Raw genomic sequence first — 22,643 nt, forward strand, 5'->3', positions numbered from 1 at the left:
ACCGAAAGAGTATTAGAATGTCAGCACGCAAGCAAAGCGAAAAGCTGGAAGCGATTTTATGGGATGTGTCTTGCAATTTATCAAACATTTTGGGTAGGCGGCGGCAGCAACAACAAATTGATTTGCATAACCAATTATAAACACATTCCGTAGGAGTTGGACCCTCCAACTCCACTCCATCTCAACCCATCCCATCCCATACAGATTCAGATTCAGAGCCACAACCTTTCGACTCCTTGTTCTTGTGGATTTCGCCTCTGTTGCTGTCCAAGTCTTTTGTTTAACACAAATTGTCGCACTTTAGCAGCCGAACAAAGGCCACAATGGAGCTACGAAATTGGGTATATCTATCTATGTGGTTGGTTAAATAGGCGGATGTGCAGTATAGTTACTAATAGATTTATTTGCCATTGACACGAACCGCATTTTTGTCGATTTATTTAGCCATTGTTATTTAGCTGCTGCTTATTTGCTTGGCTAAACTGACCAGAACAGACCAAACGCAGATAATGCCATCGCCTGTGCCACTTAAATATCGCCCGATCGCTCCTATTTAGCTATATAGCATATATATATATGTATATACTTAAATAGTGGGAATTGGTGCTGTAAAACAAATCTGATTGCACATTGTACAACCATTAAACGAGTCACGTCAACTGGAGTCTTGACCAAATGGCTTTCCACATGACAAAGGTGCATTAAGTTTTTTTGTTATTGCTAATTTTTGTTTTTACCACATTTGCGAAAAAAAAATATCAACTTGCCAATCAAATGCCATGTTAGGCACTCAAAGAAAATATAGTTTCATTAATTAATTGAGTTCCCCAATCGTTTAGTAGCACAGAAATCGATTGCAGTAACTGGAACAGGGAACTTCTATCAATTTGCATAGCATACAATAACAGAGAAGTGTGGTATTTGGTGTAGCCCATCACTTATTAAACACTCGTCACTTTTAATTAAAAGTCGCCGCCTGTTCCACAGAGCTGTTGGCCAAGTCCTGCCTGACTATTTGCTCAGGTTGTGTGCACCATGTACGAGTATACATATATCCCCCCACTCACCATCCATAAAGTTTTCCAAAGGGGGGTTTTCCAGGGGGGCAGGGGGAAGGGGGCTGCAGCTGCATGCCACTGCAATTTGCAATTACCACAAACACGCGGCGCAGAAAACCAGCGGCAGCAACATTGCATGGCAAAAGTTTTGCAATTAGAACACTTTTCGCGTGGTTTTAATGATAACACATGGGTGTGCTGGAAGGGGGCGGGGGGCTGTGTCAAAAAGGGGGTTTATCCACTGCATAGGCGTAGGGGGCGTGGCAGGAAACTAGCTTTTAAGTGTGTCTGCACACACAGAAAATGCGCGAAAATTTCGAGTGAAAAACACTCGATGGTAGTAGTAGTATTTTCTTCTTTTATTTTTATTTTTTTTTTTTTCGGCTTCTGTTGTTTTAGGCCTACTGCTATATTCTTGGCATAGTTTCGGAATCAAGTGGAACTGCATTGTTGGGCCGAAGACAGCGAAGGCAGCTTTCTGGCATTGTCTTGGCATTGTTTTGTGTGGTCAAGTGCTGCGAGAGGACAATGCAGATCGCCGTGTCTTGTTTTTACAAGAACTCTCTCATTAGAGCGCAGATTTAGAGCAAATGTCCTTTGTTTCGATCGAAAAGAACTGGAAAGTGTAAGAGAGAGAGAGAAGAGGAGTTTTGTATTTGGCCTAAGTGTTGTGTTTTGTGTGTTATGTGTTGTGTTTTCTTTTGCCTTAAATCAGGCGCTCTGTGCTGGCATTAAAGGATTTGCAGGATCAACTGCTGGATTTCAGTCAGCTCACTAGCGCTCGCTTCCTATCTCGCTCACTCTCTCTTGCTCGCTCGCTCTCTCTGTCTCTCTTTCTGACATCCTGCGGCGATAATCGCTGCTGGCAGGATCATAGGATCACAGGATCAACGTTGCTCTCCCCGTTTCCCGTAGACCGCTAATTTGTTACAAAAATTGCACATTTCGTTGTTCGCGCCATGGGGTCGAGAATCCGTGTCAGTCGGTCGGTACCTTTTCCCATCAGCATCCCCTCTTTTCATTTTCATTTTCATTTTTTTTTGGCCCATCCATCACCGCCATTTGGCAGTTGCCTCCTCTTTTGCGCCCTCTCTTTCGCTCTTTCCTCTCCCTCTCTCTCTCTCTCTCTCTCTGTCTTTCATTCATTCACTGGCGGCCTTGCCCTTTGACCTTCGTCTCCTACTGCGCCATTTCGAGCATTTAGCGGCACTTAGTCCATCAACCCATCTCCCTTAATCCACCCCTCTAAAGTATCTACATATCTCCGTCTCTCTCTTAGTGTGCGAGTGAGAGGCAGTCAGGGACATAAAAGTACAGTCATCGCAAAAATGGTAATAATAAAGTTGAAATATGCAAAGAATAATTCAAAATTAAATGGGCAATAAGAAAAAACGTTATGCAATATATTGCGAGGCGAGGGAGACAGTCTCGAATCAATTGTCTCGCCATAAATATCAATATCAATATCAAGTTGGCTTTCAATCAAACTCATTATGCTAATGAAGACACACAGCTGCACACGCCTACACACAGATACTCCGACACACAGATGCACAGATACAAAGATACACAGATGCACAGATACAAAGATACACAGATGCACAGATACACAGATACACAAATACACAGATACAGATACAAATACAAACGATCGGTGGATGGATGACTAAGTGAGTGAGTGAATCGATACCGACTTGTGATCAACGCAACGCAACGACTTGACTTGACTTGACTCTCGGACCAACTTGCTCTGGGGCTGCTTAACCATCCAACCAACCAACCATCCATCCATCCAACCATCCATCCATCCAACCATCCATCCATCCACCCAGCCATCCATCGAACTAACCGAATAACCAAGCAGTCCCCTGGTGGGTACAACATCATCATCGCGATGATGATCGCCAATGCCTGACCATCGACATGAACATCGACAGCTTGCGGCGACGTTTAAATTTGTTCATACTATAAACAAAATGAGCTGAAGATTCTATCTGTTCGTGTAAATATTTGTTAAAATTAAGCTTTCAACTGAAAAGTTTCAAAAATTGTAATTTTCGTATCTTTTAGCGATCTTATTTTCTCATTTTTTTTTTTGGGACCTTGGACCCCCTGGTCCATCCACTTTGCTGTCAGCCATGATCCATGATCCACATGGATATACTATATATAGTATATAGCTACACTGCTGATTGATGCCATAGATCGGCGATTGTTATTGCTGACAACGATTAGTCTAATAGTTGGTAATTTGATTTGATTTAAGCGATTACCCTACGAGTGATCATTAGAGATCAGATGCCATAACTTGGGAGCAGATTGTATCGCCATTGTTGGGCTCGCTAATTTGTCAGTTTGATTGCGGTGATCACTGATTTCACATCAGGTGGCTGTGTGATAAAATTAAATATGTTTGATTGCGATTAAGTGGTGACAAGCAATCAGCGATATTGTCATTACATATTGTATTTTACCAACAGAAAATGCAGTTTCCGAATCATGTTAAGAGTATCTTGTATTCGGCTAGGCCTGGTTTATTAATCGGCTTAGAAACAAATTTTGTTTGCATTTTTAATGTGCTTTTTTTTTTTGTTTTGCCTGTTGTGCTTAAATATGCTGCTGCTTTTGTGGCCTGTGGCAAATGTTTTGTCTTCATTTCGTGGTGTGTTTTTTAAGTTTTTCTGTTATTTTGTGTTGCCTTCTTGTTTTATTTTTTTTTTGCAAATTAGCCCGCAGACATGGCCAGACATGCAAACCTTATGGGGGCTCTCAATAAAAAAAAATAAGAGAACAAAAAAAAAACGAACTGCAGGAACAACACCTTAGCCAAGCTGCACACATAATTCAATTAATTTGATTTAATTGCCGCAATGAAAGCAGCGCATAAATTGCATAAATTACCCACGAACTGAGCAACTGAGCAATTGCAGCGGCAATTAAACGACCACATAAAAAGTACCCATATTCAGCAAAAATATTCTCGTTGCATTGCTGCATTTTTTTTTTACGATGCCATAGAGCAACACCGCCGAATGGCGGATTAAACGCGGATTTATGTTCCTAAATATGCTATCCAATTGGCAGCTCCACCCCAAATTTAGTGCCCCTTCTAAAGAACAGAATAAAAAAAAAATTTAACAAAAACTCCACTGTTTTTTGTGCGCAAAAAGGGGTTCAAATGTGAGCTTACCGCAATTTTGGCAAATATATGTTTTATTGTTGCTTTTTGCCGGCTAATGACGTTGCAAATTTGTGGCCAATGTTGTTGCTGTTGCCTGTCAGCGTTTATTTTGTTTGTAGTAACCCCCATGCATACCCCCCTCTCCCCCTCGATCCATCATCCCCCCAAATGTGCTGAAAGTTGTGAGTTTTATGAAGTTTTAAGCAGGCTCTAAGTGTAATGCGAGCTGAACACGTCAACAGGGGAAGTGCTGCGGTTCGGGGCGTTGAGGAAATGTGTGAAGGAGTCAAGGATGTGGTGGCTTAATGTCGAAAAAAGGAGAAGGAGGTCAGTTCAAGGCAAGAGGCCAAGGAATGGCAGCAGTGAATTTAATGCGCTAATTCAATCAAATGCCATGTTAGGCACTCAAAGAAAATATAGTTTCATTAATTAATTGAGTTCCCCAATCGTTTAGTAGCACAGAAATCGATTGCAGTAACTGGAACAGGGAACTTCTATCAATTTGCATAGCATACAATAACAGAGAAGTGTGGTATTTGGTGTAGCCCATCACTTATTAAACACTCGTCACTTTTAATTAAAAGTCGCCGCCTGTTCCACAGAGCTGTTGGCCAAGTCCTGCCTGACTATTTGCTCAGGTTGTGTGCACCATGTACCAGTATACATATATCCCCCCACTCACCATCCATAAAGTTTTCCAAAGGGGGGTTTTCCAGGGGGGCAGGGGGAAGGGGGCTGCAGCTGCATGCCACTGCAATTTGCAATTACCACAAACACGCGGCGCAGAAAACCAGCGGCAGCAACATTGCATGGCAAAAGTTTTGCAATTAGAACACTTTTCGCGTGGTTTTAATGATAACACATGGGTGTGCTGGAAGGGGGCGGGGGGCTGTGTCAAAAAGGGGGTTTATCCACTGCATAGGCGTAGGGGGCGTGGCAGGAAACTAGCTTTTAAGTGTGTCTGCACACACAGAAAATGCGCGAAAATTTCGAGTGAAAAACACTCGATGGTAGTAGTAGTATTTTCTTCTTTTATTTTTATTTTTTTTTTTTTCGGCTTCTGTTGTTTTAGGCCTACTGCTATATTCTTGGCATAGTTTCGGAATCAAGTGGAACTGCATTGTTGGGCCGAAGACAGCGAAGGCAGCTTTCTGGCATTGTCTTGGCATTGTTTTGTGTGGTCAAGTGCTGCGAGAGGACAATGCAGATCGCCGTGTCTTGTTTTTACAAGAACTCTCTCATTAGAGCGCAGATTTAGAGCAAATGTCCTTTGTTTCGATCGAAAAGAACTGGAAAGTGTAAGAGAGAGAGAGAAGAGGAGTTTTGTATTTGGCCTAAGTGTTGTGTTTTGTGTGTTATGTGTTGTGTTTTCTTTTGCCTTAAATCAGGCGCTCTGTGCTGGCATTAAAGGATTTGCAGGATCAACTGCTGGATTTCAGTCAGCTCACTAGCGCTCGCTTCCTATCTCGCTCACTCTCTCTTGCTCGCTCGCTCTCTCTGTCTCTCTTTCTGACATCCTGCGGCGATAATCGCTGCTGGCAGGATCATAGGATCACAGGATCAACGTTGCTCTCCCCGTTTCCCGTAGACCGCTAATTTGTTACAAAAATTGCACATTTCGTTGTTCGCGCCATGGGGTCGAGAATCCGTGTCAGTCGGTCGGTACCTTTTCCCATCAGCATCCCCTCTTTTCATTTTCATTTTCATTTTTTTTTGGCCCATCCATCACCGCCATTTGGCAGTTGCCTCCTCTTTTGCGCCCTCTCTTTCGCTCTTTCCTCTCCCTCTCTCTCTCTCTCTCTCTCTGTCTTTCATTCATTCACTGGCGGCCTTGCCCTTTGACCTTCGTCTCCTACTGCGCCATTTCGAGCATTTAGCGGCACTTAGTCCATCAACCCATCTCCCTTAATCCACCCCTCTAAAGTATCTACATATCTCCGTCTCTCTCTTAGTGTGCGAGTGAGAGGCAGTCAGGGACATAAAAGTACAGTCATCGCAAAAATGGTAATAATAAAGTTGAAATATGCAAAGAATAATTCAAAATTAAATGGGCAATAAGAAAAAACGTTATGCAATATATTGCGAGGCGAGGGAGACAGTCTCGAATCAATTGTCTCGCCATAAATATCAATATCAATATCAAGTTGGCTTTCAATCAAACTCATTATGCTAATGAAGACACACAGCTGCACACGCCTACACACAGATACTCCGACACACAGATGCACAGATACAAAGATACACAGATGCACAGATACAAAGATACACAGATGCACAGATACACAGATACACAAATACACAGATACAGATACAAATACAAACGATCGGTGGATGGATGACTAAGTGAGTGAGTGAATCGATACCGACTTGTGATCAACGCAACGCAACGACTTGACTTGACTTGACTCTCGGACCAACTTGCTCTGGGGCTGCTTAACCATCCAACCAACCAACCATCCATCCATCCAACCATCCATCCATCCAACCATCCATCCATCCACCCAGCCATCCATCGAACTAACCGAATAACCAAGCAGTCCCCTGGTGGGTACAACATCATCATCGCGATGATGATCGCCAATGCCTGACCATCGACATGAACATCGACAGCTTGCGGCGACGTTTAAATTTGTTCATACTATAAACAAAATGAGCTGAAGATTCTATCTGTTCGTGTAAATATTTGTTAAAATTAAGCTTTCAACTGAAAAGTTTCAAAAATTGTAATTTTCGTATCTTTTAGCGATCTTATTTTCTCATTTTTTTTTTTGGGACCTTGGACCCCCTGGTCCATCCACTTTGCTGTCAGCCATGATCCATGATCCACATGGATATACTATATATAGTATATAGCTACACTGCTGATTGATGCCATAGATCGGCGATTGTTATTGCTGACAACGATTAGTCTAATAGTTGGTAATTTGATTTGATTTAAGCGATTACCCTACGAGTGATCATTAGAGATCAGATGCCATAACTTGGGAGCAGATTGTATCGCCATTGTTGGGCTCGCTAATTTGTCAGTTTGATTGCGGTGATCACTGATTTCACATCAGGTGGCTGTGTGATAAAATTAAATATGTTTGATTGCGATTAAGTGGTGACAAGCAATCAGCGATATTGTCATTACATATTGTATTTTACCAACAGAAAATGCAGTTTCCGAATCATGTTAAGAGTATCTTGTATTCGGCTAGGCCTGGTTTATTAATCGGCTTAGAAACAAATTTTGTTTGCATTTTTAATGTGCTTTTTTTTTTTGTTTTGCCTGTTGTGCTTAAATATGCTGCTGCTTTTGTGGCCTGTGGCAAATGTTTTGTCTTCATTTCGTGGTGTGTTTTTTAAGTTTTTCTGTTATTTTGTGTTGCCTTCTTGTTTTATTTTTTTTTTGCAAATTAGCCCGCAGACATGGCCAGACATGCAAACCTTATGGGGGCTCTCAATAAAAAAAAATAAGAGAACAAAAAAAAAACGAACTGCAGGAACAACACCTTAGCCAAGCTGCACACATAATTCAATTAATTTGATTTAATTGCCGCAATGAAAGCAGCGCATAAATTGCATAAATTACCCACGAACTGAGCAACTGAGCAATTGCAGCGGCAATTAAACGACCACATAAAAAGTACCCATATTCAGCAAAAATATTCTCGTTGCATTGCTGCATTTTTTTTTTACGATGCCATAGAGCAACACCGCCGAATGGCGGATTAAACGCGGATTTATGTTCCTAAATATGCTATCCAATTGGCAGCTCCACCCCAAATTTAGTGCCCCTTCTAAAGAACAGAATAAAAAAAAAATTTAACAAAAACTCCACTGTTTTTTGTGCGCAAAAAGGGGTTCAAATGTGAGCTTACCGCAATTTTGGCAAATATATGTTTTATTGTTGCTTTTTGCCGGCTAATGACGTTGCAAATTTGTGGCCAATGTTGTTGCTGTTGCCTGTCAGCGTTTATTTTGTTTGTAGTAACCCCCATGCATACCCCCCTCTCCCCCTCGATCCATCATCCCCCCAAATGTGCTGAAAGTTGTGAGTTTTATGAAGTTTTAAGCAGGCTCTAAGTGTAATGCGAGCTGAACACGTCAACAGGGGAAGTGCTGCGGTTCGGGGCGTTGAGGAAATGTGTGAAGGAGTCAAGGATGTGGTGGCTTAATGTCGAAAAAAGGAGAAGGAGGTCAGTTCAAGGCAAGAGGCCAAGGAATGGCAGCAGTGAATTTAATGCGCTAATTCAGTTGGGTTTTATAAGCAAGCCAAACAAAATGCTCAACGATAATCAACAGAAATAAAGAATTGGTGGTGTCAATTATTTTAAACGAGATATTACAACTTTTAAGCTGTATTACTCAACAGAAATAAGTTACACACTCTTTGCTGTTATGACTTCTATTTCACACCCTCTGTTAACCCCTTTTTCTTTGTGGCCAACTTGCCTAGCAATCCTTGGAAATTGAATGCATAATCAACCCCAATTAGTGGAACAAAGTCTGGAGCCTGAACTTAAACACCCAAACAGGCCAAAGCACTCACCAAAAGTTCGGGTTCAAATTAATTGCAATCCGAGGCACATTAAATGTGACCCGTTTCTACAAAGGGGGTGGCAAAAATTGGGGAGGGGGGGGCTCCCTGAGTCGAGAATGTCATGTGGCTCTAATGAGCGGTCAGTTAATCATGATATTTCAGAAGAGCAGGAGAAAGATGGGGGGTTTTTTTTGGGGGGAGGCGTGACACTGAGTCCTTGAGAGCGCCAAGGGTTGCAAAAGTGGGTTTGGTTTTTGTAGGGGGGAGGGGAGGGGTGGAGGGTGAAGGGTGATAACAAACACCAGAGCCAAATGAACAGAAAAGTGGAGGAACATCGAATTAAAGCATTTCCTAAATTAAAATCTTATAAGCAATTGTCTTCTCCTCTCTCTTTTCTTTCCACTAAGCCTGTCTCTTTCGCTCGACCTCCTCCCATCTCTTGCCGTCTCTTTTGCCCTCACTCTTATTGCCGCACATTAAAGACACTTTAATGCACTTCATCAATTTGGGTTATGACTGCACTGCGCCTTCAGACGAATCTCTCAGTTCGTAATTATCGGGCCAACCCAAAAAATCAATGCTCACATCGACTGGCATATACCCTATATGATTACCAGTGCCTTGCTGTTTTTAAATACCTAATTAAAAGTAAGTGCTAATGGTGATTTTATCTAAGGTGCTATGCTGTATTACCATTATTAAAGCACATTATAGAGTAACATCATAGAGTATTTAAAGATCACTTAGGCCTGAAAGCACCTTCGTTCTCCACTTTACTTTTGGTTTTTTATTTTTTGTTTTCTGAAATTTCTCAAAAAAATAATAAATAATAAAAACCAAAAAAAAAAAAGCAGCAGCAACGAGGCAACAGAGATAAGGATGAAACAGAAACGCACAAGCGAAGAAGGATGAAAAAATAATAATAAAAATTATGATGAAAAAGTCTGGAGCTTTGGAAACTCCATTAATTTTTACCCGGCTACTTCTGCACCGCCGTTTTTGGAGCGTCATTGTTAATGAGTTTTCGTGTATGGCTTACTTATGGGGTCTCTGGTTTTAGGACCAGCTTCAGGTTCAGGTTCAGGTCCAAGTCCAAGTCCAGGTCCAGGTCCAGGCGTAGTCCAGATCCTCAAGTGAGAGGACCAGAGGACCAGAGGACCATCTCGACCATCCCGACCATCAGAACATCATAAGACCAGTTCCAAGGAACTCCCAGACGATGAAGACAAAGTTGACCGATGCTACTTGGGGGCCAGGCGTTTTTTTAATAAACTTCTGGGACAGAAGCGACTTGGTTCCCACGCTGCTTTTAATTTGCGAGACTCTTTCGCTCGCCTTCAGAATCAGAATCAAAGCCATTAGTTTACACTTTACATGCTAATGGAAGGAAGAGGGTCTGGCTATATATATATATATGTATATATGTATATATATCTGGTCTGGTTTGGTCTGGCATCCTTTTGGATTTTAAAGAAGTCGAAATGCCTCGAGCTGTGCGCGTTGTGGCTTCTGAATGGCGAAGTTCTCTGCCGCCGAAAATAAAATCAAAACCAATGAACTTTTTTTAATTGCCTATGAAAATTGTATCTGCCTCGTTGCTCCTTGCGATTCTTCAGTCGATTCTCCAGCGTATTCGGTAGCTTCATTCTCTTCACTTCGGCGTAGGCCTTTTGCAATTTAAAAGTATCTTTTATATTCGCGTTGCGCCGTTTTATGTTTTTTCTTTCTTTTTTCTTCGTCGCATTTCTTGTTTTATTTGCATTTTGGCGCCGGAGTTTTGCAGTTTTTGGTTTTTTTTTCTTTCTTATTTTAGCTGAAGTTAAATTTTCGATTTTTGTTTTTTTTTTTGCTGATGAGGAGTGTGTTTTGTTGCCTTTCACACACTGTGCCACAAAGTTTGGGGATTAGCCGTTCCGACGGATTAGCTTGAGATTGATTCCCGTTGATGGATGGCGATAATTGTCGGCGTCGATAGTTGATTTTTTTAAGGAGTCTGCTCTTTTATGGCGGAGAAAACTCATCAGCAATGTAAATGGCAGCGATAATTGGAAAAGACTGAATATCCATTTGCCGCCTGCGTGTTTGTTATACGAAAAGTGTGTAGTAATATTCAAAATTTAATGTGCATTTTTTGATGGACTCTTACGTTTTAACTGCCAGCTTTTCCCGCCAGCCGCACAGATCATTCAAATGCCATTTACCATTTGAAGGATCTATATTGAGCCATGTTGTAATAGATATTAAGTCTGAGCTAAGTGTTAATCAACGAAGAGATTTTGTTTAAAACATGTTGTAATAGATATTTAACTTGGGATTAATCAACAAATAGATGTTGAAATATAATTACATAAATCCTAGTAATAAACATATATCACAGTAAAATCCTAATAATTAACATATACATATCACAGTAAAATCCTAGTAATTAACAAATATCTCAGTAAAATCCTAGTAATTAACAAGATCACAGTAAAATCCTAGTAATTAACAAAGATCACAGTAAAATCCTAGTAATTAATAAATATCACAGTAAAATCCTAGTAATTAATAAATATCACAGTAAAATCGTAGTAATTAATAAATATCACAGTAAAATCCTAGTTATTAACAAAGATCACAGTAAAATGCGAAGTTGCATTACAAGTGAACTTAAGAGAGCAACGATTGCAGAATGGGTTTAGTAGTAAGATCAACACTCCCACCTGCAACTACAGCACCAAATTAGGAATGCAGATCAAGGACACATATATATATAGAATCGCCTTGATCCACCGACTCCACATCGAATCGGATCACAATAGTTAACAATTTGTTTGGCACTCTGGCACCCTGGCACCCTAGGGGGCGCCACTTGGCGCCAGTCGGCGTACCTTCTTCGGTTCGAGAACCCATCGATCCCAGCGGCAAATTAGCCACTGCAACGCCCCACCCATGAGGCATTAAGACTATATACACATACATATATACATACATATATGCGGCATACAATGCAAACCGATGAATAATGAATTGGTCTTTGGAGTGGACTTCAAACGGTCAGCGACGTCGACCACAACGAATTTAGATTTTTCACATTTTTATTGTTGTTTGCCGACACGGCGATGCAACAGAGTGCATTTCCCTCTCTCTCTCTCGTTCGCTGTCGCTGTCTCTGTCTCTCCATTTCTCTGATTCTCCGATTCAGCCCATTTTTCCCTGGCTCATTGTAAATCATTAGCGACGGCACCTGCTGTGAAAATTATGACACCGCCTCCGATTGATGTGCCCAACTTGTTGCCGCCGAAAGAGATGGTGCGATATCTTCGAGAGTGAGAGGGCCATAGCGGGTGGAAGTGAGATGGGGAGATAGGAGTCGGGGTCGGGAGCTGAGGTAGATAAAAGGTGAGGAACCTGCAGCGCCATTTGCTGATAGCGCCCGCTGTGAATTCAAACAGGGGGAATCTGTATCTGCATCTGTATCCGAATTCGAATCCGTAAACTGAGAACTGGGAACTGCTTCCCCTCTTCCCTTTCCCCTCTCCCCTGCCGGGGACATCACCTGCTGCGTTGACCAAATTTGTTTAGCTCGCGCCTTTTGAAGATAGCCCCTTTTTACTTGCGCCGAGATTCCGATTCCCGATACCGTTTTCACCTTCGGGAAATGACATTCGACTGTTTTAATTAGGCCAACTGCAAGGCCTCCTAAGGTGGCCAAGAAAAAATGCACGGAGCAAGTTTGAAGTAATAATGAAGAAAGGAGTCAAGGGAAGTTATCAATTAATGAAGCTATAATGAGTTTATGTGCTGTAAGTTATAAGAACCCCTGAAGATAGTAGGATTATTTTATCAAGACTTTATCAGTGAATTAAAGCATTTCATGCTAGGATTATTATAAAGTCGTAAAGAATGTATTATATTCCTCCTACACATAATCTCTAGATCATAAACTTTTTTGAGCCACTTGCATCAAAAGTCTGATCGATTAATCAAATCGAGTTGCATTTTAATTTGCCCCAGTCTCTCCTGACTGACTAGCTGACCAACTGACTAACTAACTAACTGACTTGCCTGCCCCGATATCATTTTGTATAATTTATCCAACACACACACACTAACACACACACACTAACACACACACACTAACACACACACACTAACACACACACACTGGCACAACAGCCATTACTCATACGCGCAGTTGCACGACGTTGAAATTGCTCCAATTAAGTGTGTGCTTTTTTTGGCCTGACTTCGTTTGGGTTTTTCCGTTTTTATTTTGTTCGACTAAGGGGCCAAAGTAGTTCGGTGGCTGGATATCCAGATATCCAGAAGATCCAGAGGAACCAGGAACCTCACGATTCGAATGGGTGATGTCATTAGGCTGCCAAAGCACCTGTCCGATGCGGGAGATGAGCGGACTTGCAATTGAAAAAGCGGCAGCGACATAAACGTGCCACAAAGCAGATCCACAGAAAGTCAGGAAATGCAATATATACATACATACATACATACATACATAGGTATACATATGTATATGTATGGTTAGGTGGGCGGTAGTAAGGGAGATTCCCCAGATTCGCCAGCTTCGTTGCCTTTCCTCTCAATTTCTGGAGTGGCCAATTACTGGCCAAAATAGCAGCTTCCGCGGAGGCTCTCTGATCCCGATCTCCGTCTGATTGCTGGTTGCCACAGCAATCCACTGAGCCACCATAAAAACCACTGCACCACCGCACCACTGCACCACCCACCCCCCTGCACACGAAAATCGGCAACGAAAACGGTAAAAGCTCGAAACTAGGCAACTGTAAATCGGCCGACTCGAGTCAGTAAACTATTAACTTAATTTTTTTGGACAACTCGACGAGGCCACGACTACTGGGCAATGGCCACAATGCACTCAAACAAATAATTGGTTGCAAAAGAGGAGAAAAAAAGGCGCAAAGCTGTAGGGAACTTTTATAACCGTACCTATATCACTTCTTAAAGTTTCTCATATGCAGTTTGATTATAATATATTACTTATATATATTCCAGCCTGCTAAAACTGATTGTTAGCATAGCTCAAACCGTTTTGCAAATATTAAAGCCAATAATAAACAAGAACAAGTTGCATTTAGTGCAAGGTGGAAATTCAAATTCAAATAGACTCATTTCCCCGGTAATCGATGGATGGCCGATTAATTTTGGATCAGTGTATAATATGTGCAAATATATTGTGGCGCTTGATTGAACAACTTTTACCGTATTGCCAAAGTTGTTCAACTTGTTGTTGACAATTCTGGCTGTTGTTTTTGCTTTTGCTTTTCTTATGGTTATTGTTATTGGTATTGTTGCCGTCGTGGTTGTTGTGCCAAGTTGTTATCCAGCAGCAACAACTCAAGCAGCTGGCAGGCATGAAATGTGTTTGACGAGGATCCAATCCGCAGAGACCACAGATTGGGAGAATCCTTCTCTAGAGAAATCCTTCGACCTTCGTCAATCAGGCAGCAAAATTTCGAGTGAGAAACGGAATAAAAACAAGTGCCGCATTCGCCGCTAGACAAAAAGCGGAATTGAAAATTAGTTTTGGCCAAGGACTTAACCCCGGAATCGAGCCGACTTTTAATGACTTCCTCCCAAAAACGCAGCTCTCGATTATAAATGTCTGTGGGAGAAAAGGCATTTACTGTATAGTCGAATGGGTCATACTCTAGAAAAAATAGGAGTATATTAAAAATGTTATTAAGTAAATAAAAATAAAGTTGTTTTTCTTGAAAGTAAATAAGAAAAAAAAAATTAGGTAACTAAAGTTCTTTAATACAAATTATTTAGACATTCTACAATGTGGTTTAATATAGCAAACAACATTTTGTTGTACAAGCAATTCAAGACATCATATTAACAATTTTTGTAATTTTCAAATATTTTGTTATATATTTTGTTAAATATTTGTTAAGTATCTTTCTGCAGTCGTCTCAACTCCTTGCTGTCGATAAAGAGTATCTCCAGAACGCCAGGGACCATAAAATCGCGGCTCATTCGCAGCGCTAAAAGGGAATTTCAGTTTTGATTTACGTGGCGAATTAATTTTGTGGGTTGCTGTTGCTCTGGCTGTTGGCTTCTTGGCCCTCTTGGCCTGCCCTTTTGGCCCTGTTGCAGCAGCAGCAGACAGACAGACATTAGAAACCGTTGGCCAAACCAAACAAAACAAAAGAAAACCAAAAGCAAAATCGGGCAGGAAGCGAAATTGAGCTCGACTAATTCGCATTTAAGTAATTTGGAAATTCGCGCGAACGGCAGTTAATTAAGAAATGCAAGCATTCCCATGGGAAATGTTTAACAAAAATGTGTGGTGTTGAGTTTGAAGTGATATAAACTGCATATAAGAAATAGGAAATATGTTTATATATTTACTACGTTTAGAAATACAAATTTTGATTTTAACTAGTTATTGATATTAATCCAAATGTTAATGCCTTTTGTTAGTAAACTAGTTATTGGTTTTAAAACATATTGTAATGTCTAGCTCATAATTCTTTTGTATCCTTACAGGATCATCCCAGCTTGAGGGGAACTCCGCTGGCCATGCTGGCCGCCCAGTGCAACAAGCTCTCCAACAAATCCCCGCCCCCGCTGGCCGACGCCGCTGTGGGCAAGGGCTTCCATCCGTGGAAGAAGAGTCCCAATTCGCCGGCAGCCGGTTCCAGTGGCTCCTCTGGCGGCGGAGGCGGCGGCGGTGGTGGTGGTGGCAGCAGCGCCGGCCAGCACTCGCCCTGCGCCATCTCAGCGGCCAGCTCGTCCAGCTCCAGCGGCTCGAGTGGTGGCCAGTCCTCCAGGAGCCTCTCCTCCAGCGCCAGCACCATGGTGAACATCACAGCTAGGTAAGCAGACAGGCGGCGCACAGCGATCCAGCAGGGATTCCCCCAGTGGACGGTGGGTGGATGGGGCATTCTGGTGGTTAGGTTTGCCTAGAGTTTACTGTGAATTAAGCACTAACTTGCTATTAAATATTAAATAAAATATATTTTATAAAAGGGACATTTCATGGCAAAGAAAACGGATTATGAGAACAGAATACATGTGTTTATTGAATGCAGATGGTTTCAAGATAGTAGTATATAGATCCGTATAAAAGCAGTATATTTTGTAGAGGACATAACTTTCATAGACTACCATCCACCCACCACCTGACCACCCCTTTTGAGGAAGGGGAGGGGGGAGGGGAATCCCCTGGAGCGCTGTGCGCGGACAGCCGCAGCAGCTGGCCCTATACGACTCGCGAGTAATTTCAGCATCTATCCTTACAGTCGCCCCCTAGCCTCCTCCTGCGCGGCGGTGGGCGGGGGCTCCACCGGCTCCTCCTCCTCCGCCACCGGATCACAATCATCCTCGACGGCATCTGCGGTGGCAGCTGCCTATGGCGGTGATTTGTACTTTCCAAACACCTCCACATCGAACATGGACAACCATCATATGCATCAGGGTCTGCTGGGTAAAGTGGAGGCCGGTGCGGCTGCCTTTGGCGGTGTCTACTCCCGTCATCCGTACGATTGGCCCTTCAATGCGGTCACCCACAAGGAGGCGGCCAGCGTGAATTCCGGCTGGTGGGACATGCACAGTGCCGCCGGTTCCTGGCTGGATATGGGTGGTGCGGGCATGCACTCCACCATGGCCAACTATGCGAGCGAGAACTATAGCTCCGCATTGAGTCATTCGCTGTTGGGTTCGGGACAGCATTTGCTCCAGGACACCTACAAGAGCATGTTGCCCGGCCAGGGTGTGGGCGTTGGTGTGGGCGTGGGCGTGGGCATGGGTGGCTTCTCCCTGCCGCACAGTTCACCATCGGCGGCGGCAGCAGCGGCGGCGACAGCGGCAGCGGCAGCGGGCGGCTCACCACAGGGTGGCACATCATCGACACCATCACCCAGATCCCAGAGGCGTTATGCTGGACGGGCCACCTGCGATTGTCCCAACTGCCAGGAGGCGGAACGCTTGGGGCCCGCTGGCGTTCATCTGCGCAAGAAGAACATCCATTCGTGCCACATACCCGGCTGCGGCAAGGTGTATGGCAAGACATCGCATCTGAAGGCTCACCTGCGGTGGCACACCGGCGAGCGTCCCTTTGTGTGCAACTGGCTGTTCTGCGGCAAGCGTTTCACACGCTCCGACGAGCTGCAACGGCATTTGAGGACGCACACCGGCGAGAAGCGCTTTGCATGCCCCGTGTGCAACAAGCGCTTTATGCGCAGCGACCATTTGGCCAAGCACGTGAAGACGCACAATGGCACGGCCAATCACCAGGCCAATGGCCATAATGGTGGGCTGAAGAAGGGCTCCTCGGAGTCGTGTAGCGACTCAGAGGAGGCCGCCAACCAGTCGGGCGAGTCCAACGGGCTGGGCGGCGTGGGCAGTGGCCAACAGACGGGCGGTGCCGGTGGCGGCGGGGGTGGCGCCAGTTCTGGATCAGTTGGTGCTGGTACGTTAGCGGTATCGGGATCGGTGACCACCGGAGCGGGATCTGGATCCGGTACGGGGGGTAGCTCCAATTCCAATTCCAATTCCGGTGGCTCAAGCGGTTCCGTTAGCGGTTCCGTATCCGGTTCTGGCAGCCATCCCGGCACCCCGACCTCGCTGCACGCGCACAGCGCCAATGGCACGTCCAGCAGCCTGCTGGGCGGCGGTCTGCACCTGGCCACGCCGCACCAGATGGTCGCCGCGGGCGGTTCGCCGGTGATGCTCCACCAGCAGCAGCAGCATCAGCAGCAACAACAGCAGCAGCAGCAGCAGCAACATCAACAGCAGCAGCAGCAGCAACAGCAGCATCATCAGCAGCAACAGCAACAACACCACCAGCAACAGCAGCAGCAGCATCATCATCAGCAATTTGGCCAGCAGCAGCATCCACATGCCCATCACCTGCACCACCATGCCCACCACTCGCACCACCTGGCCACCGGTGGCTCACCCGGTCTGGATCCCAGCTCCCTTGTGGATATCAAGCCACCCATGGTTTGAGGATCGCTGGGACCCTTCCTGTTCACCAACTAAAGCAGCGCAAGGGTTCCACACCATGAATACCACGTACTACGTATATATGTAGTATATATATAGTATATATATAGCATATACAAAAGCGATATCATTTTGATTTGAAGCTCTATCTTGCGGTTGTACATATAGCCAGCAGATGTCTGTAAATATATATTTGAAAAGAAACGCCCGCTCTATGTGTCTATCGCGCTAATCCCAGCACTAAACTAAAACTGAAAGTAAAATATTACAAAATATATATATATATATAAATATAAATATATGAATATAAATATATTGCTTATAGCCTATTTGTAGAATAAGCCATTTTCTAGACTATCTAGTTATCACAGTGAGAGAAAAAAAGAGGAGAGTGATTTTTTTTTTTTTTTTTTTTAACTAGCCCTATGGATATGTAATTTTTTTTTAATAGGTACTAAGCATTATATACGACATTAACCAAGAGACAAGCTTCGAGCACCACAAAAACAAAAGAAAACCTTTAAAAAACGAGATAAGAACCATTATGCAATTCTAAACGAAGACACCTAAAACAAAAATATATATATATATATATATATTGATATAAAATATATATGTATATGGATATTGAACGGGGGGAACATCATAAATATATTTCTAGTCCAATTATGAAGTGTGAGCGAACCAAAATTGTAAAGAGAAAACAAAAATCAAGAATGCAGGGGGGGGAAATTGAAACTCTAGCCCTTGTAAATTAGCATATGTCCCTCATTTATTTTTGCTAACCCCATCGAACGAGGATATCTTAGACGCTAGTGCTTTAATCGATCCCAACTAAAACTAAAACTAAACTAAAACTAAACTAAACGAAAAAAAAAATGATGGAAGAAAAGAAGCAGAAGAGAAAACCCAAGCTAAACCTTAACTAAATGTGTTTTGTTGTTTTATTTGAACTAGGCTTAGAGCAGATACTTAGATACTTAGCACCACACACACACACACACACACACACACACACACACACAAAATGAAGCACGGATGCAAAATGCAAAATGCAAAATGCAAAATGGATTTGGCCAGTCCAGCGAAACGTGGGCCGCATCAGCAATTTATCATCTTCGATTACTTTTTTTTGTCTATGTAAATTAATTATTTAAAATACGAATAAACTATTTAAATTTCATTCAAAATAAATGTACAACAAAACGCTGCGATTCTAATTTTATTTGTCAACATAAAAAAAAGAAATGGTAAAAGTGGCTGGGCTGGGAAAGTATCTGTGTGGATATGGATGGGCAGAATCAATTTGGTAAATCAATCTTTGTATCTGCGAATAAGCGTAAAATATGTTTATCTGATTGAGGGTGGTTTATACTCGGATTTGATTTTGTTTTTCTTTTTTTTTTCTGGTTGGGGATGCTGCCGAACTGCTGGACTTCCTGTACTCCAAAATTTCCTCATGCCATTTCATCTGGTCGTTAACGACTTTTAACGCTTTAATCGAGAATGGAAGGTTGTGCGAAGGGGGCTAAAGGGTCGACCCTGGGTTCCCTTCATGTCCTGATTGTCCTGGTTGCCCTGATGTCCTGATATCCTGATGTGTGTGGGTGATTTAAATTTTATTACCGTGGCTAAAAGGCACCCTCGCAATCCGGTGGAACAGATTCTTCTCACCCGTCAAGTGGGTGCAGATTGTTTCTAACGTTCCGATCAACAACAACCCCCTTTTATCATTCAGAAGTGGATTAAGCTGCGCAGTTATTTTACCCGCTGGTGTTTTGACATCCCCTCGGTGGGGGTGTGGTCGCCCGGGGGCCAAAAACAATTTGCCAGGGCAATGAATTCAAGATTCAAATGAATAACGTTCTGGCCGCGATGGGCAAACTGGGCGATGAGTGCTCTTCACATTACGGAGAATTAATGGAAAGCCCTCTTGCTGCTGCTCACTTAAAGCCATGAAAAATTATGGTTTGCACTTACAGATGTGGCTAAAGCCATTGGAAAAGATAAAATAAGTATTTGCACACTTATATTTACTACCTAAATACATTTATATTTACTACCTAAATGAATTTTAACTGGGCATTCGAAATCAAGCATATTGCTAAACAAACAAACTTTGAAGATGTTTTAAACAAATATCTAAGTTTAGTAATTCCTGTCATTTATCTGTGAAAATGCTATCCAATAATGTGCTCAAATTTGTTAAAAAAAAGGTTTGGTATTCGTGGCATAAATCATACGCAACGTTTGGTAAGTGTTCCTCGAAGGAATCTCAAGTGCGGTGAATTGAAATGAGGCAACTCTCTCTCTCTCATTTCGAAATCCTTGACTTCTGTTTTCTGGGTATTGTGTGTCACATGGTAGCCGCATCCTGCTGGGCAACTCATCCCCATGCTCACCCACTACCACTGTGCAGGATTCGGATTTCAAAAGAGTGCCAGAGCAAGTTGTAAATTAAAATAATGAAAAATACAAACACAAAAGGAGGGGGCATGTGAAAAAAGAGATAGCTAGCAGAGACATAAAACAAAGGAAAGGACATGCGTTTGGCATCGCCTTGCAAAAGGACATGGTCTGTATCTATGTATATACATATCTCTATATATCTGTATAGTGGCAGAGGAGCCGAGCATAACGCTGAATGAATCCGAAAAGACCAAGGTAGTCCTGCAGTTGAGTGGGGCCAAAGGATTGGCGACGATGATAAACGAGCGACACTGCGGCGCTGACAAAATCATTAGCAGCCAACTTTAATTAAAATATGATTTTCACACATTTGAGCGGAGTTAGGCGCCAGAAACGAGATCCTCATCACTTCCACACCCATTCCCATTCCCATTCCCATTTCCATTCTGATTCCCACTCCCATTGCCAGTTCCAGAGCCCAAGTATCCAATCCCCAAAACTCCAAAACTCCAAGACGGTGTCAACGCCGAGATGTTTAAGGCATCCCAGGAATCTTTTAATGGTTGCCACGCCCCCCGACTGCCCCCGTTCACAAATCTTGTTCACACATTGTTTTCATTAAGCAAAAAAATGAACCGCGCACAGAAAATATTTGCATACCCTGTACCGGCAATAATCGATAAAATGGGGTATGCCGGGTGCTCCTTATAAAAAATAACTTTAAATACTTTAGTAACCTATTTTCAATAGGTGATCTTGTTTTCTATAATAAAGATTTAATTAAATAAATATTTACAAATGGCTTTTAATTACTGTTTAAAGGGAACAAAGATGTTAATTATGCAGCATTAGTTTTTTTTCGCTGAAATCCCATTGAAATAAATATTACACGGCATTAGAAGAGTCGGTAGAGCTCAACTTAATCTTTTTGAATCTTTAGTCGTCGCCTGAATGGAGTCTCCGTGATTTGGAGTTGCTGAAGTTGTTTGGAGCATCGCCGTTGTCATCTTGTTTCGACATCTGTTTGCATTTGACACGATTATTTATGTTTATCGCGCGTTAAATGCGCCCTATTATCAGCATAATAATCGTAATTAAAAGCCAACTAATTTATGGCAGTGATTTATGCAGCGCTCTCGTCTCGGATTCCACGCATTCCCTATTTCCCTCTGAGTTCCTTTTTTTGACTCCTCCCCGCATTTCCTTCCATCTGCCCCCCCACTTCTCGATTTGACTTCTCAATTTTGGTGCGGCACTGCGCAATTCGGTTATATCCCGCTGGGCCAGGATAACCAGGACCAAGAGCAATAAGGATACCCGCTGGGTGTTTTAATCTCATTAACTGTCGACGCGATTGCGACGCTCATTCCCTTCGTCTATATCCATATCCATATCCATATCCCTATATATACAATATCGACTTTTTGTGGCCTCTGATTACAAAATGTTGCGTTGTTGTGGCCGCAATAACATTCAAGCAAATGGCATTTGTTATCCTGCGGTTACCATTTTTCACGGTGCGAGTTGTCACTGTATCATTGCCTGGAAAATTAATGAATTTATATGGATATCTTGTTCTGCAGCTGGATTGCTTAGTATAAGAATATTATATTATAGAAAATATATCAATGTGTATTTTTGAGTAAGAGATTCCCCACTAGCTTGATGCTACTGAAACTGTCATTTTCAAGGGATTTTAAGTGCTTGAAATAGAGAGCTGTAAAATGGATAGATATATAGTATAACAAAACTTCTCGACCTTTAAGGTGTGCTCGCAAAGGCTTCTCCCATTCATTTGCAGTCATTACGAATTCCCCGCAGGTTTCCCAGCAAATGGCCTCAATTGTTGCCTTTTTAGCCACTAATTGCTCAATTAGTCGCTTGGCCCAGCCACATGACATAGCCATAGCCACAGCCTGAGCCACACCCCCTCCCCTCAGTACAGTCCGCCCCCTTTTTGAACCCCTTCACCCCCTTCACTCCTTTCAAATCCACTCTCCTCACCTCACTCATATAGCAATTATTTAATGTACTCGAGAAGTGTACCTATCTGTTTGACGGAAAGTTCTGCTTCTGTTGTTTGCCAGAGATACACGAATATGCCGCACAGTATTCAATATATATATATGTGGTATATATATATATGGTTACTTATCTGGCATGGCACTCCCCTAGCTCCTAATAAGTTCGTTAACAACTCTTCGAATGGTAATATTTAATTTCGACTGCGTCTCCAATTGACGAACCTATCAATTTGGCTATCATACGACTGCGTGCGTTTGAGCGGAAGTTTCGAAAGGGTTGAGTTCCCACTACTGTCAGTCGCACTTGGCGGGTTTTTGGCTGAGAAAGTGCCAGTACAGTGAGGATTGGCTTATGGCGACTGAACAGAATGCTATATATTCAAAGATGGGGTTCATCAAAATTCGCATGTACCTAAACTATATAAAGCAGATACAATTTCTGCTGTAACAATCGGGAGTATTCCATATTTTTTATA

The 22,643-nt window shown here is 42.7% G+C and overlaps 1 protein-coding gene across 6 annotated transcripts in view; it reads left to right on the forward strand.

Annotated features, from left to right (window-relative positions):
* Positions 1–18,943, forward strand: part of LOC6525944 (transcription factor Sp9) — a 32,122-nt gene extending 13,179 nt beyond the window's left edge. For 5 of the 6 annotated variants that reach the window (XM_039373385.2, XM_039373393.2, XM_039373395.2 and 2 more), the window contains 2 exons: positions 15,275–15,603; positions 16,015–18,943. In XM_039373385.2, coding sequence (XP_039229319.1) covers positions 15,275–15,603; positions 16,015–17,737 — 2,052 coding nt within the window. In that variant the 3' untranslated portion in view covers positions 17,738–18,943. The remainder of the gene's footprint in view (positions 1–15,274; positions 15,604–16,014) is intronic. The other variant, XM_002101728.4, reaches the window with a different exon arrangement.
* The last annotated feature ends 3,700 nt before the right edge of the window (positions 18,944–22,643 follow it).

Source organism: Drosophila yakuba, chromosome X (genome assembly GCF_016746365.2).
Source record: "Drosophila yakuba strain Tai18E2 chromosome X, Prin_Dyak_Tai18E2_2.1, whole genome shotgun sequence".
Classification (NCBI taxonomy): Eukaryota; Metazoa; Arthropoda; class Insecta; order Diptera; family Drosophilidae; genus Drosophila; species Drosophila yakuba.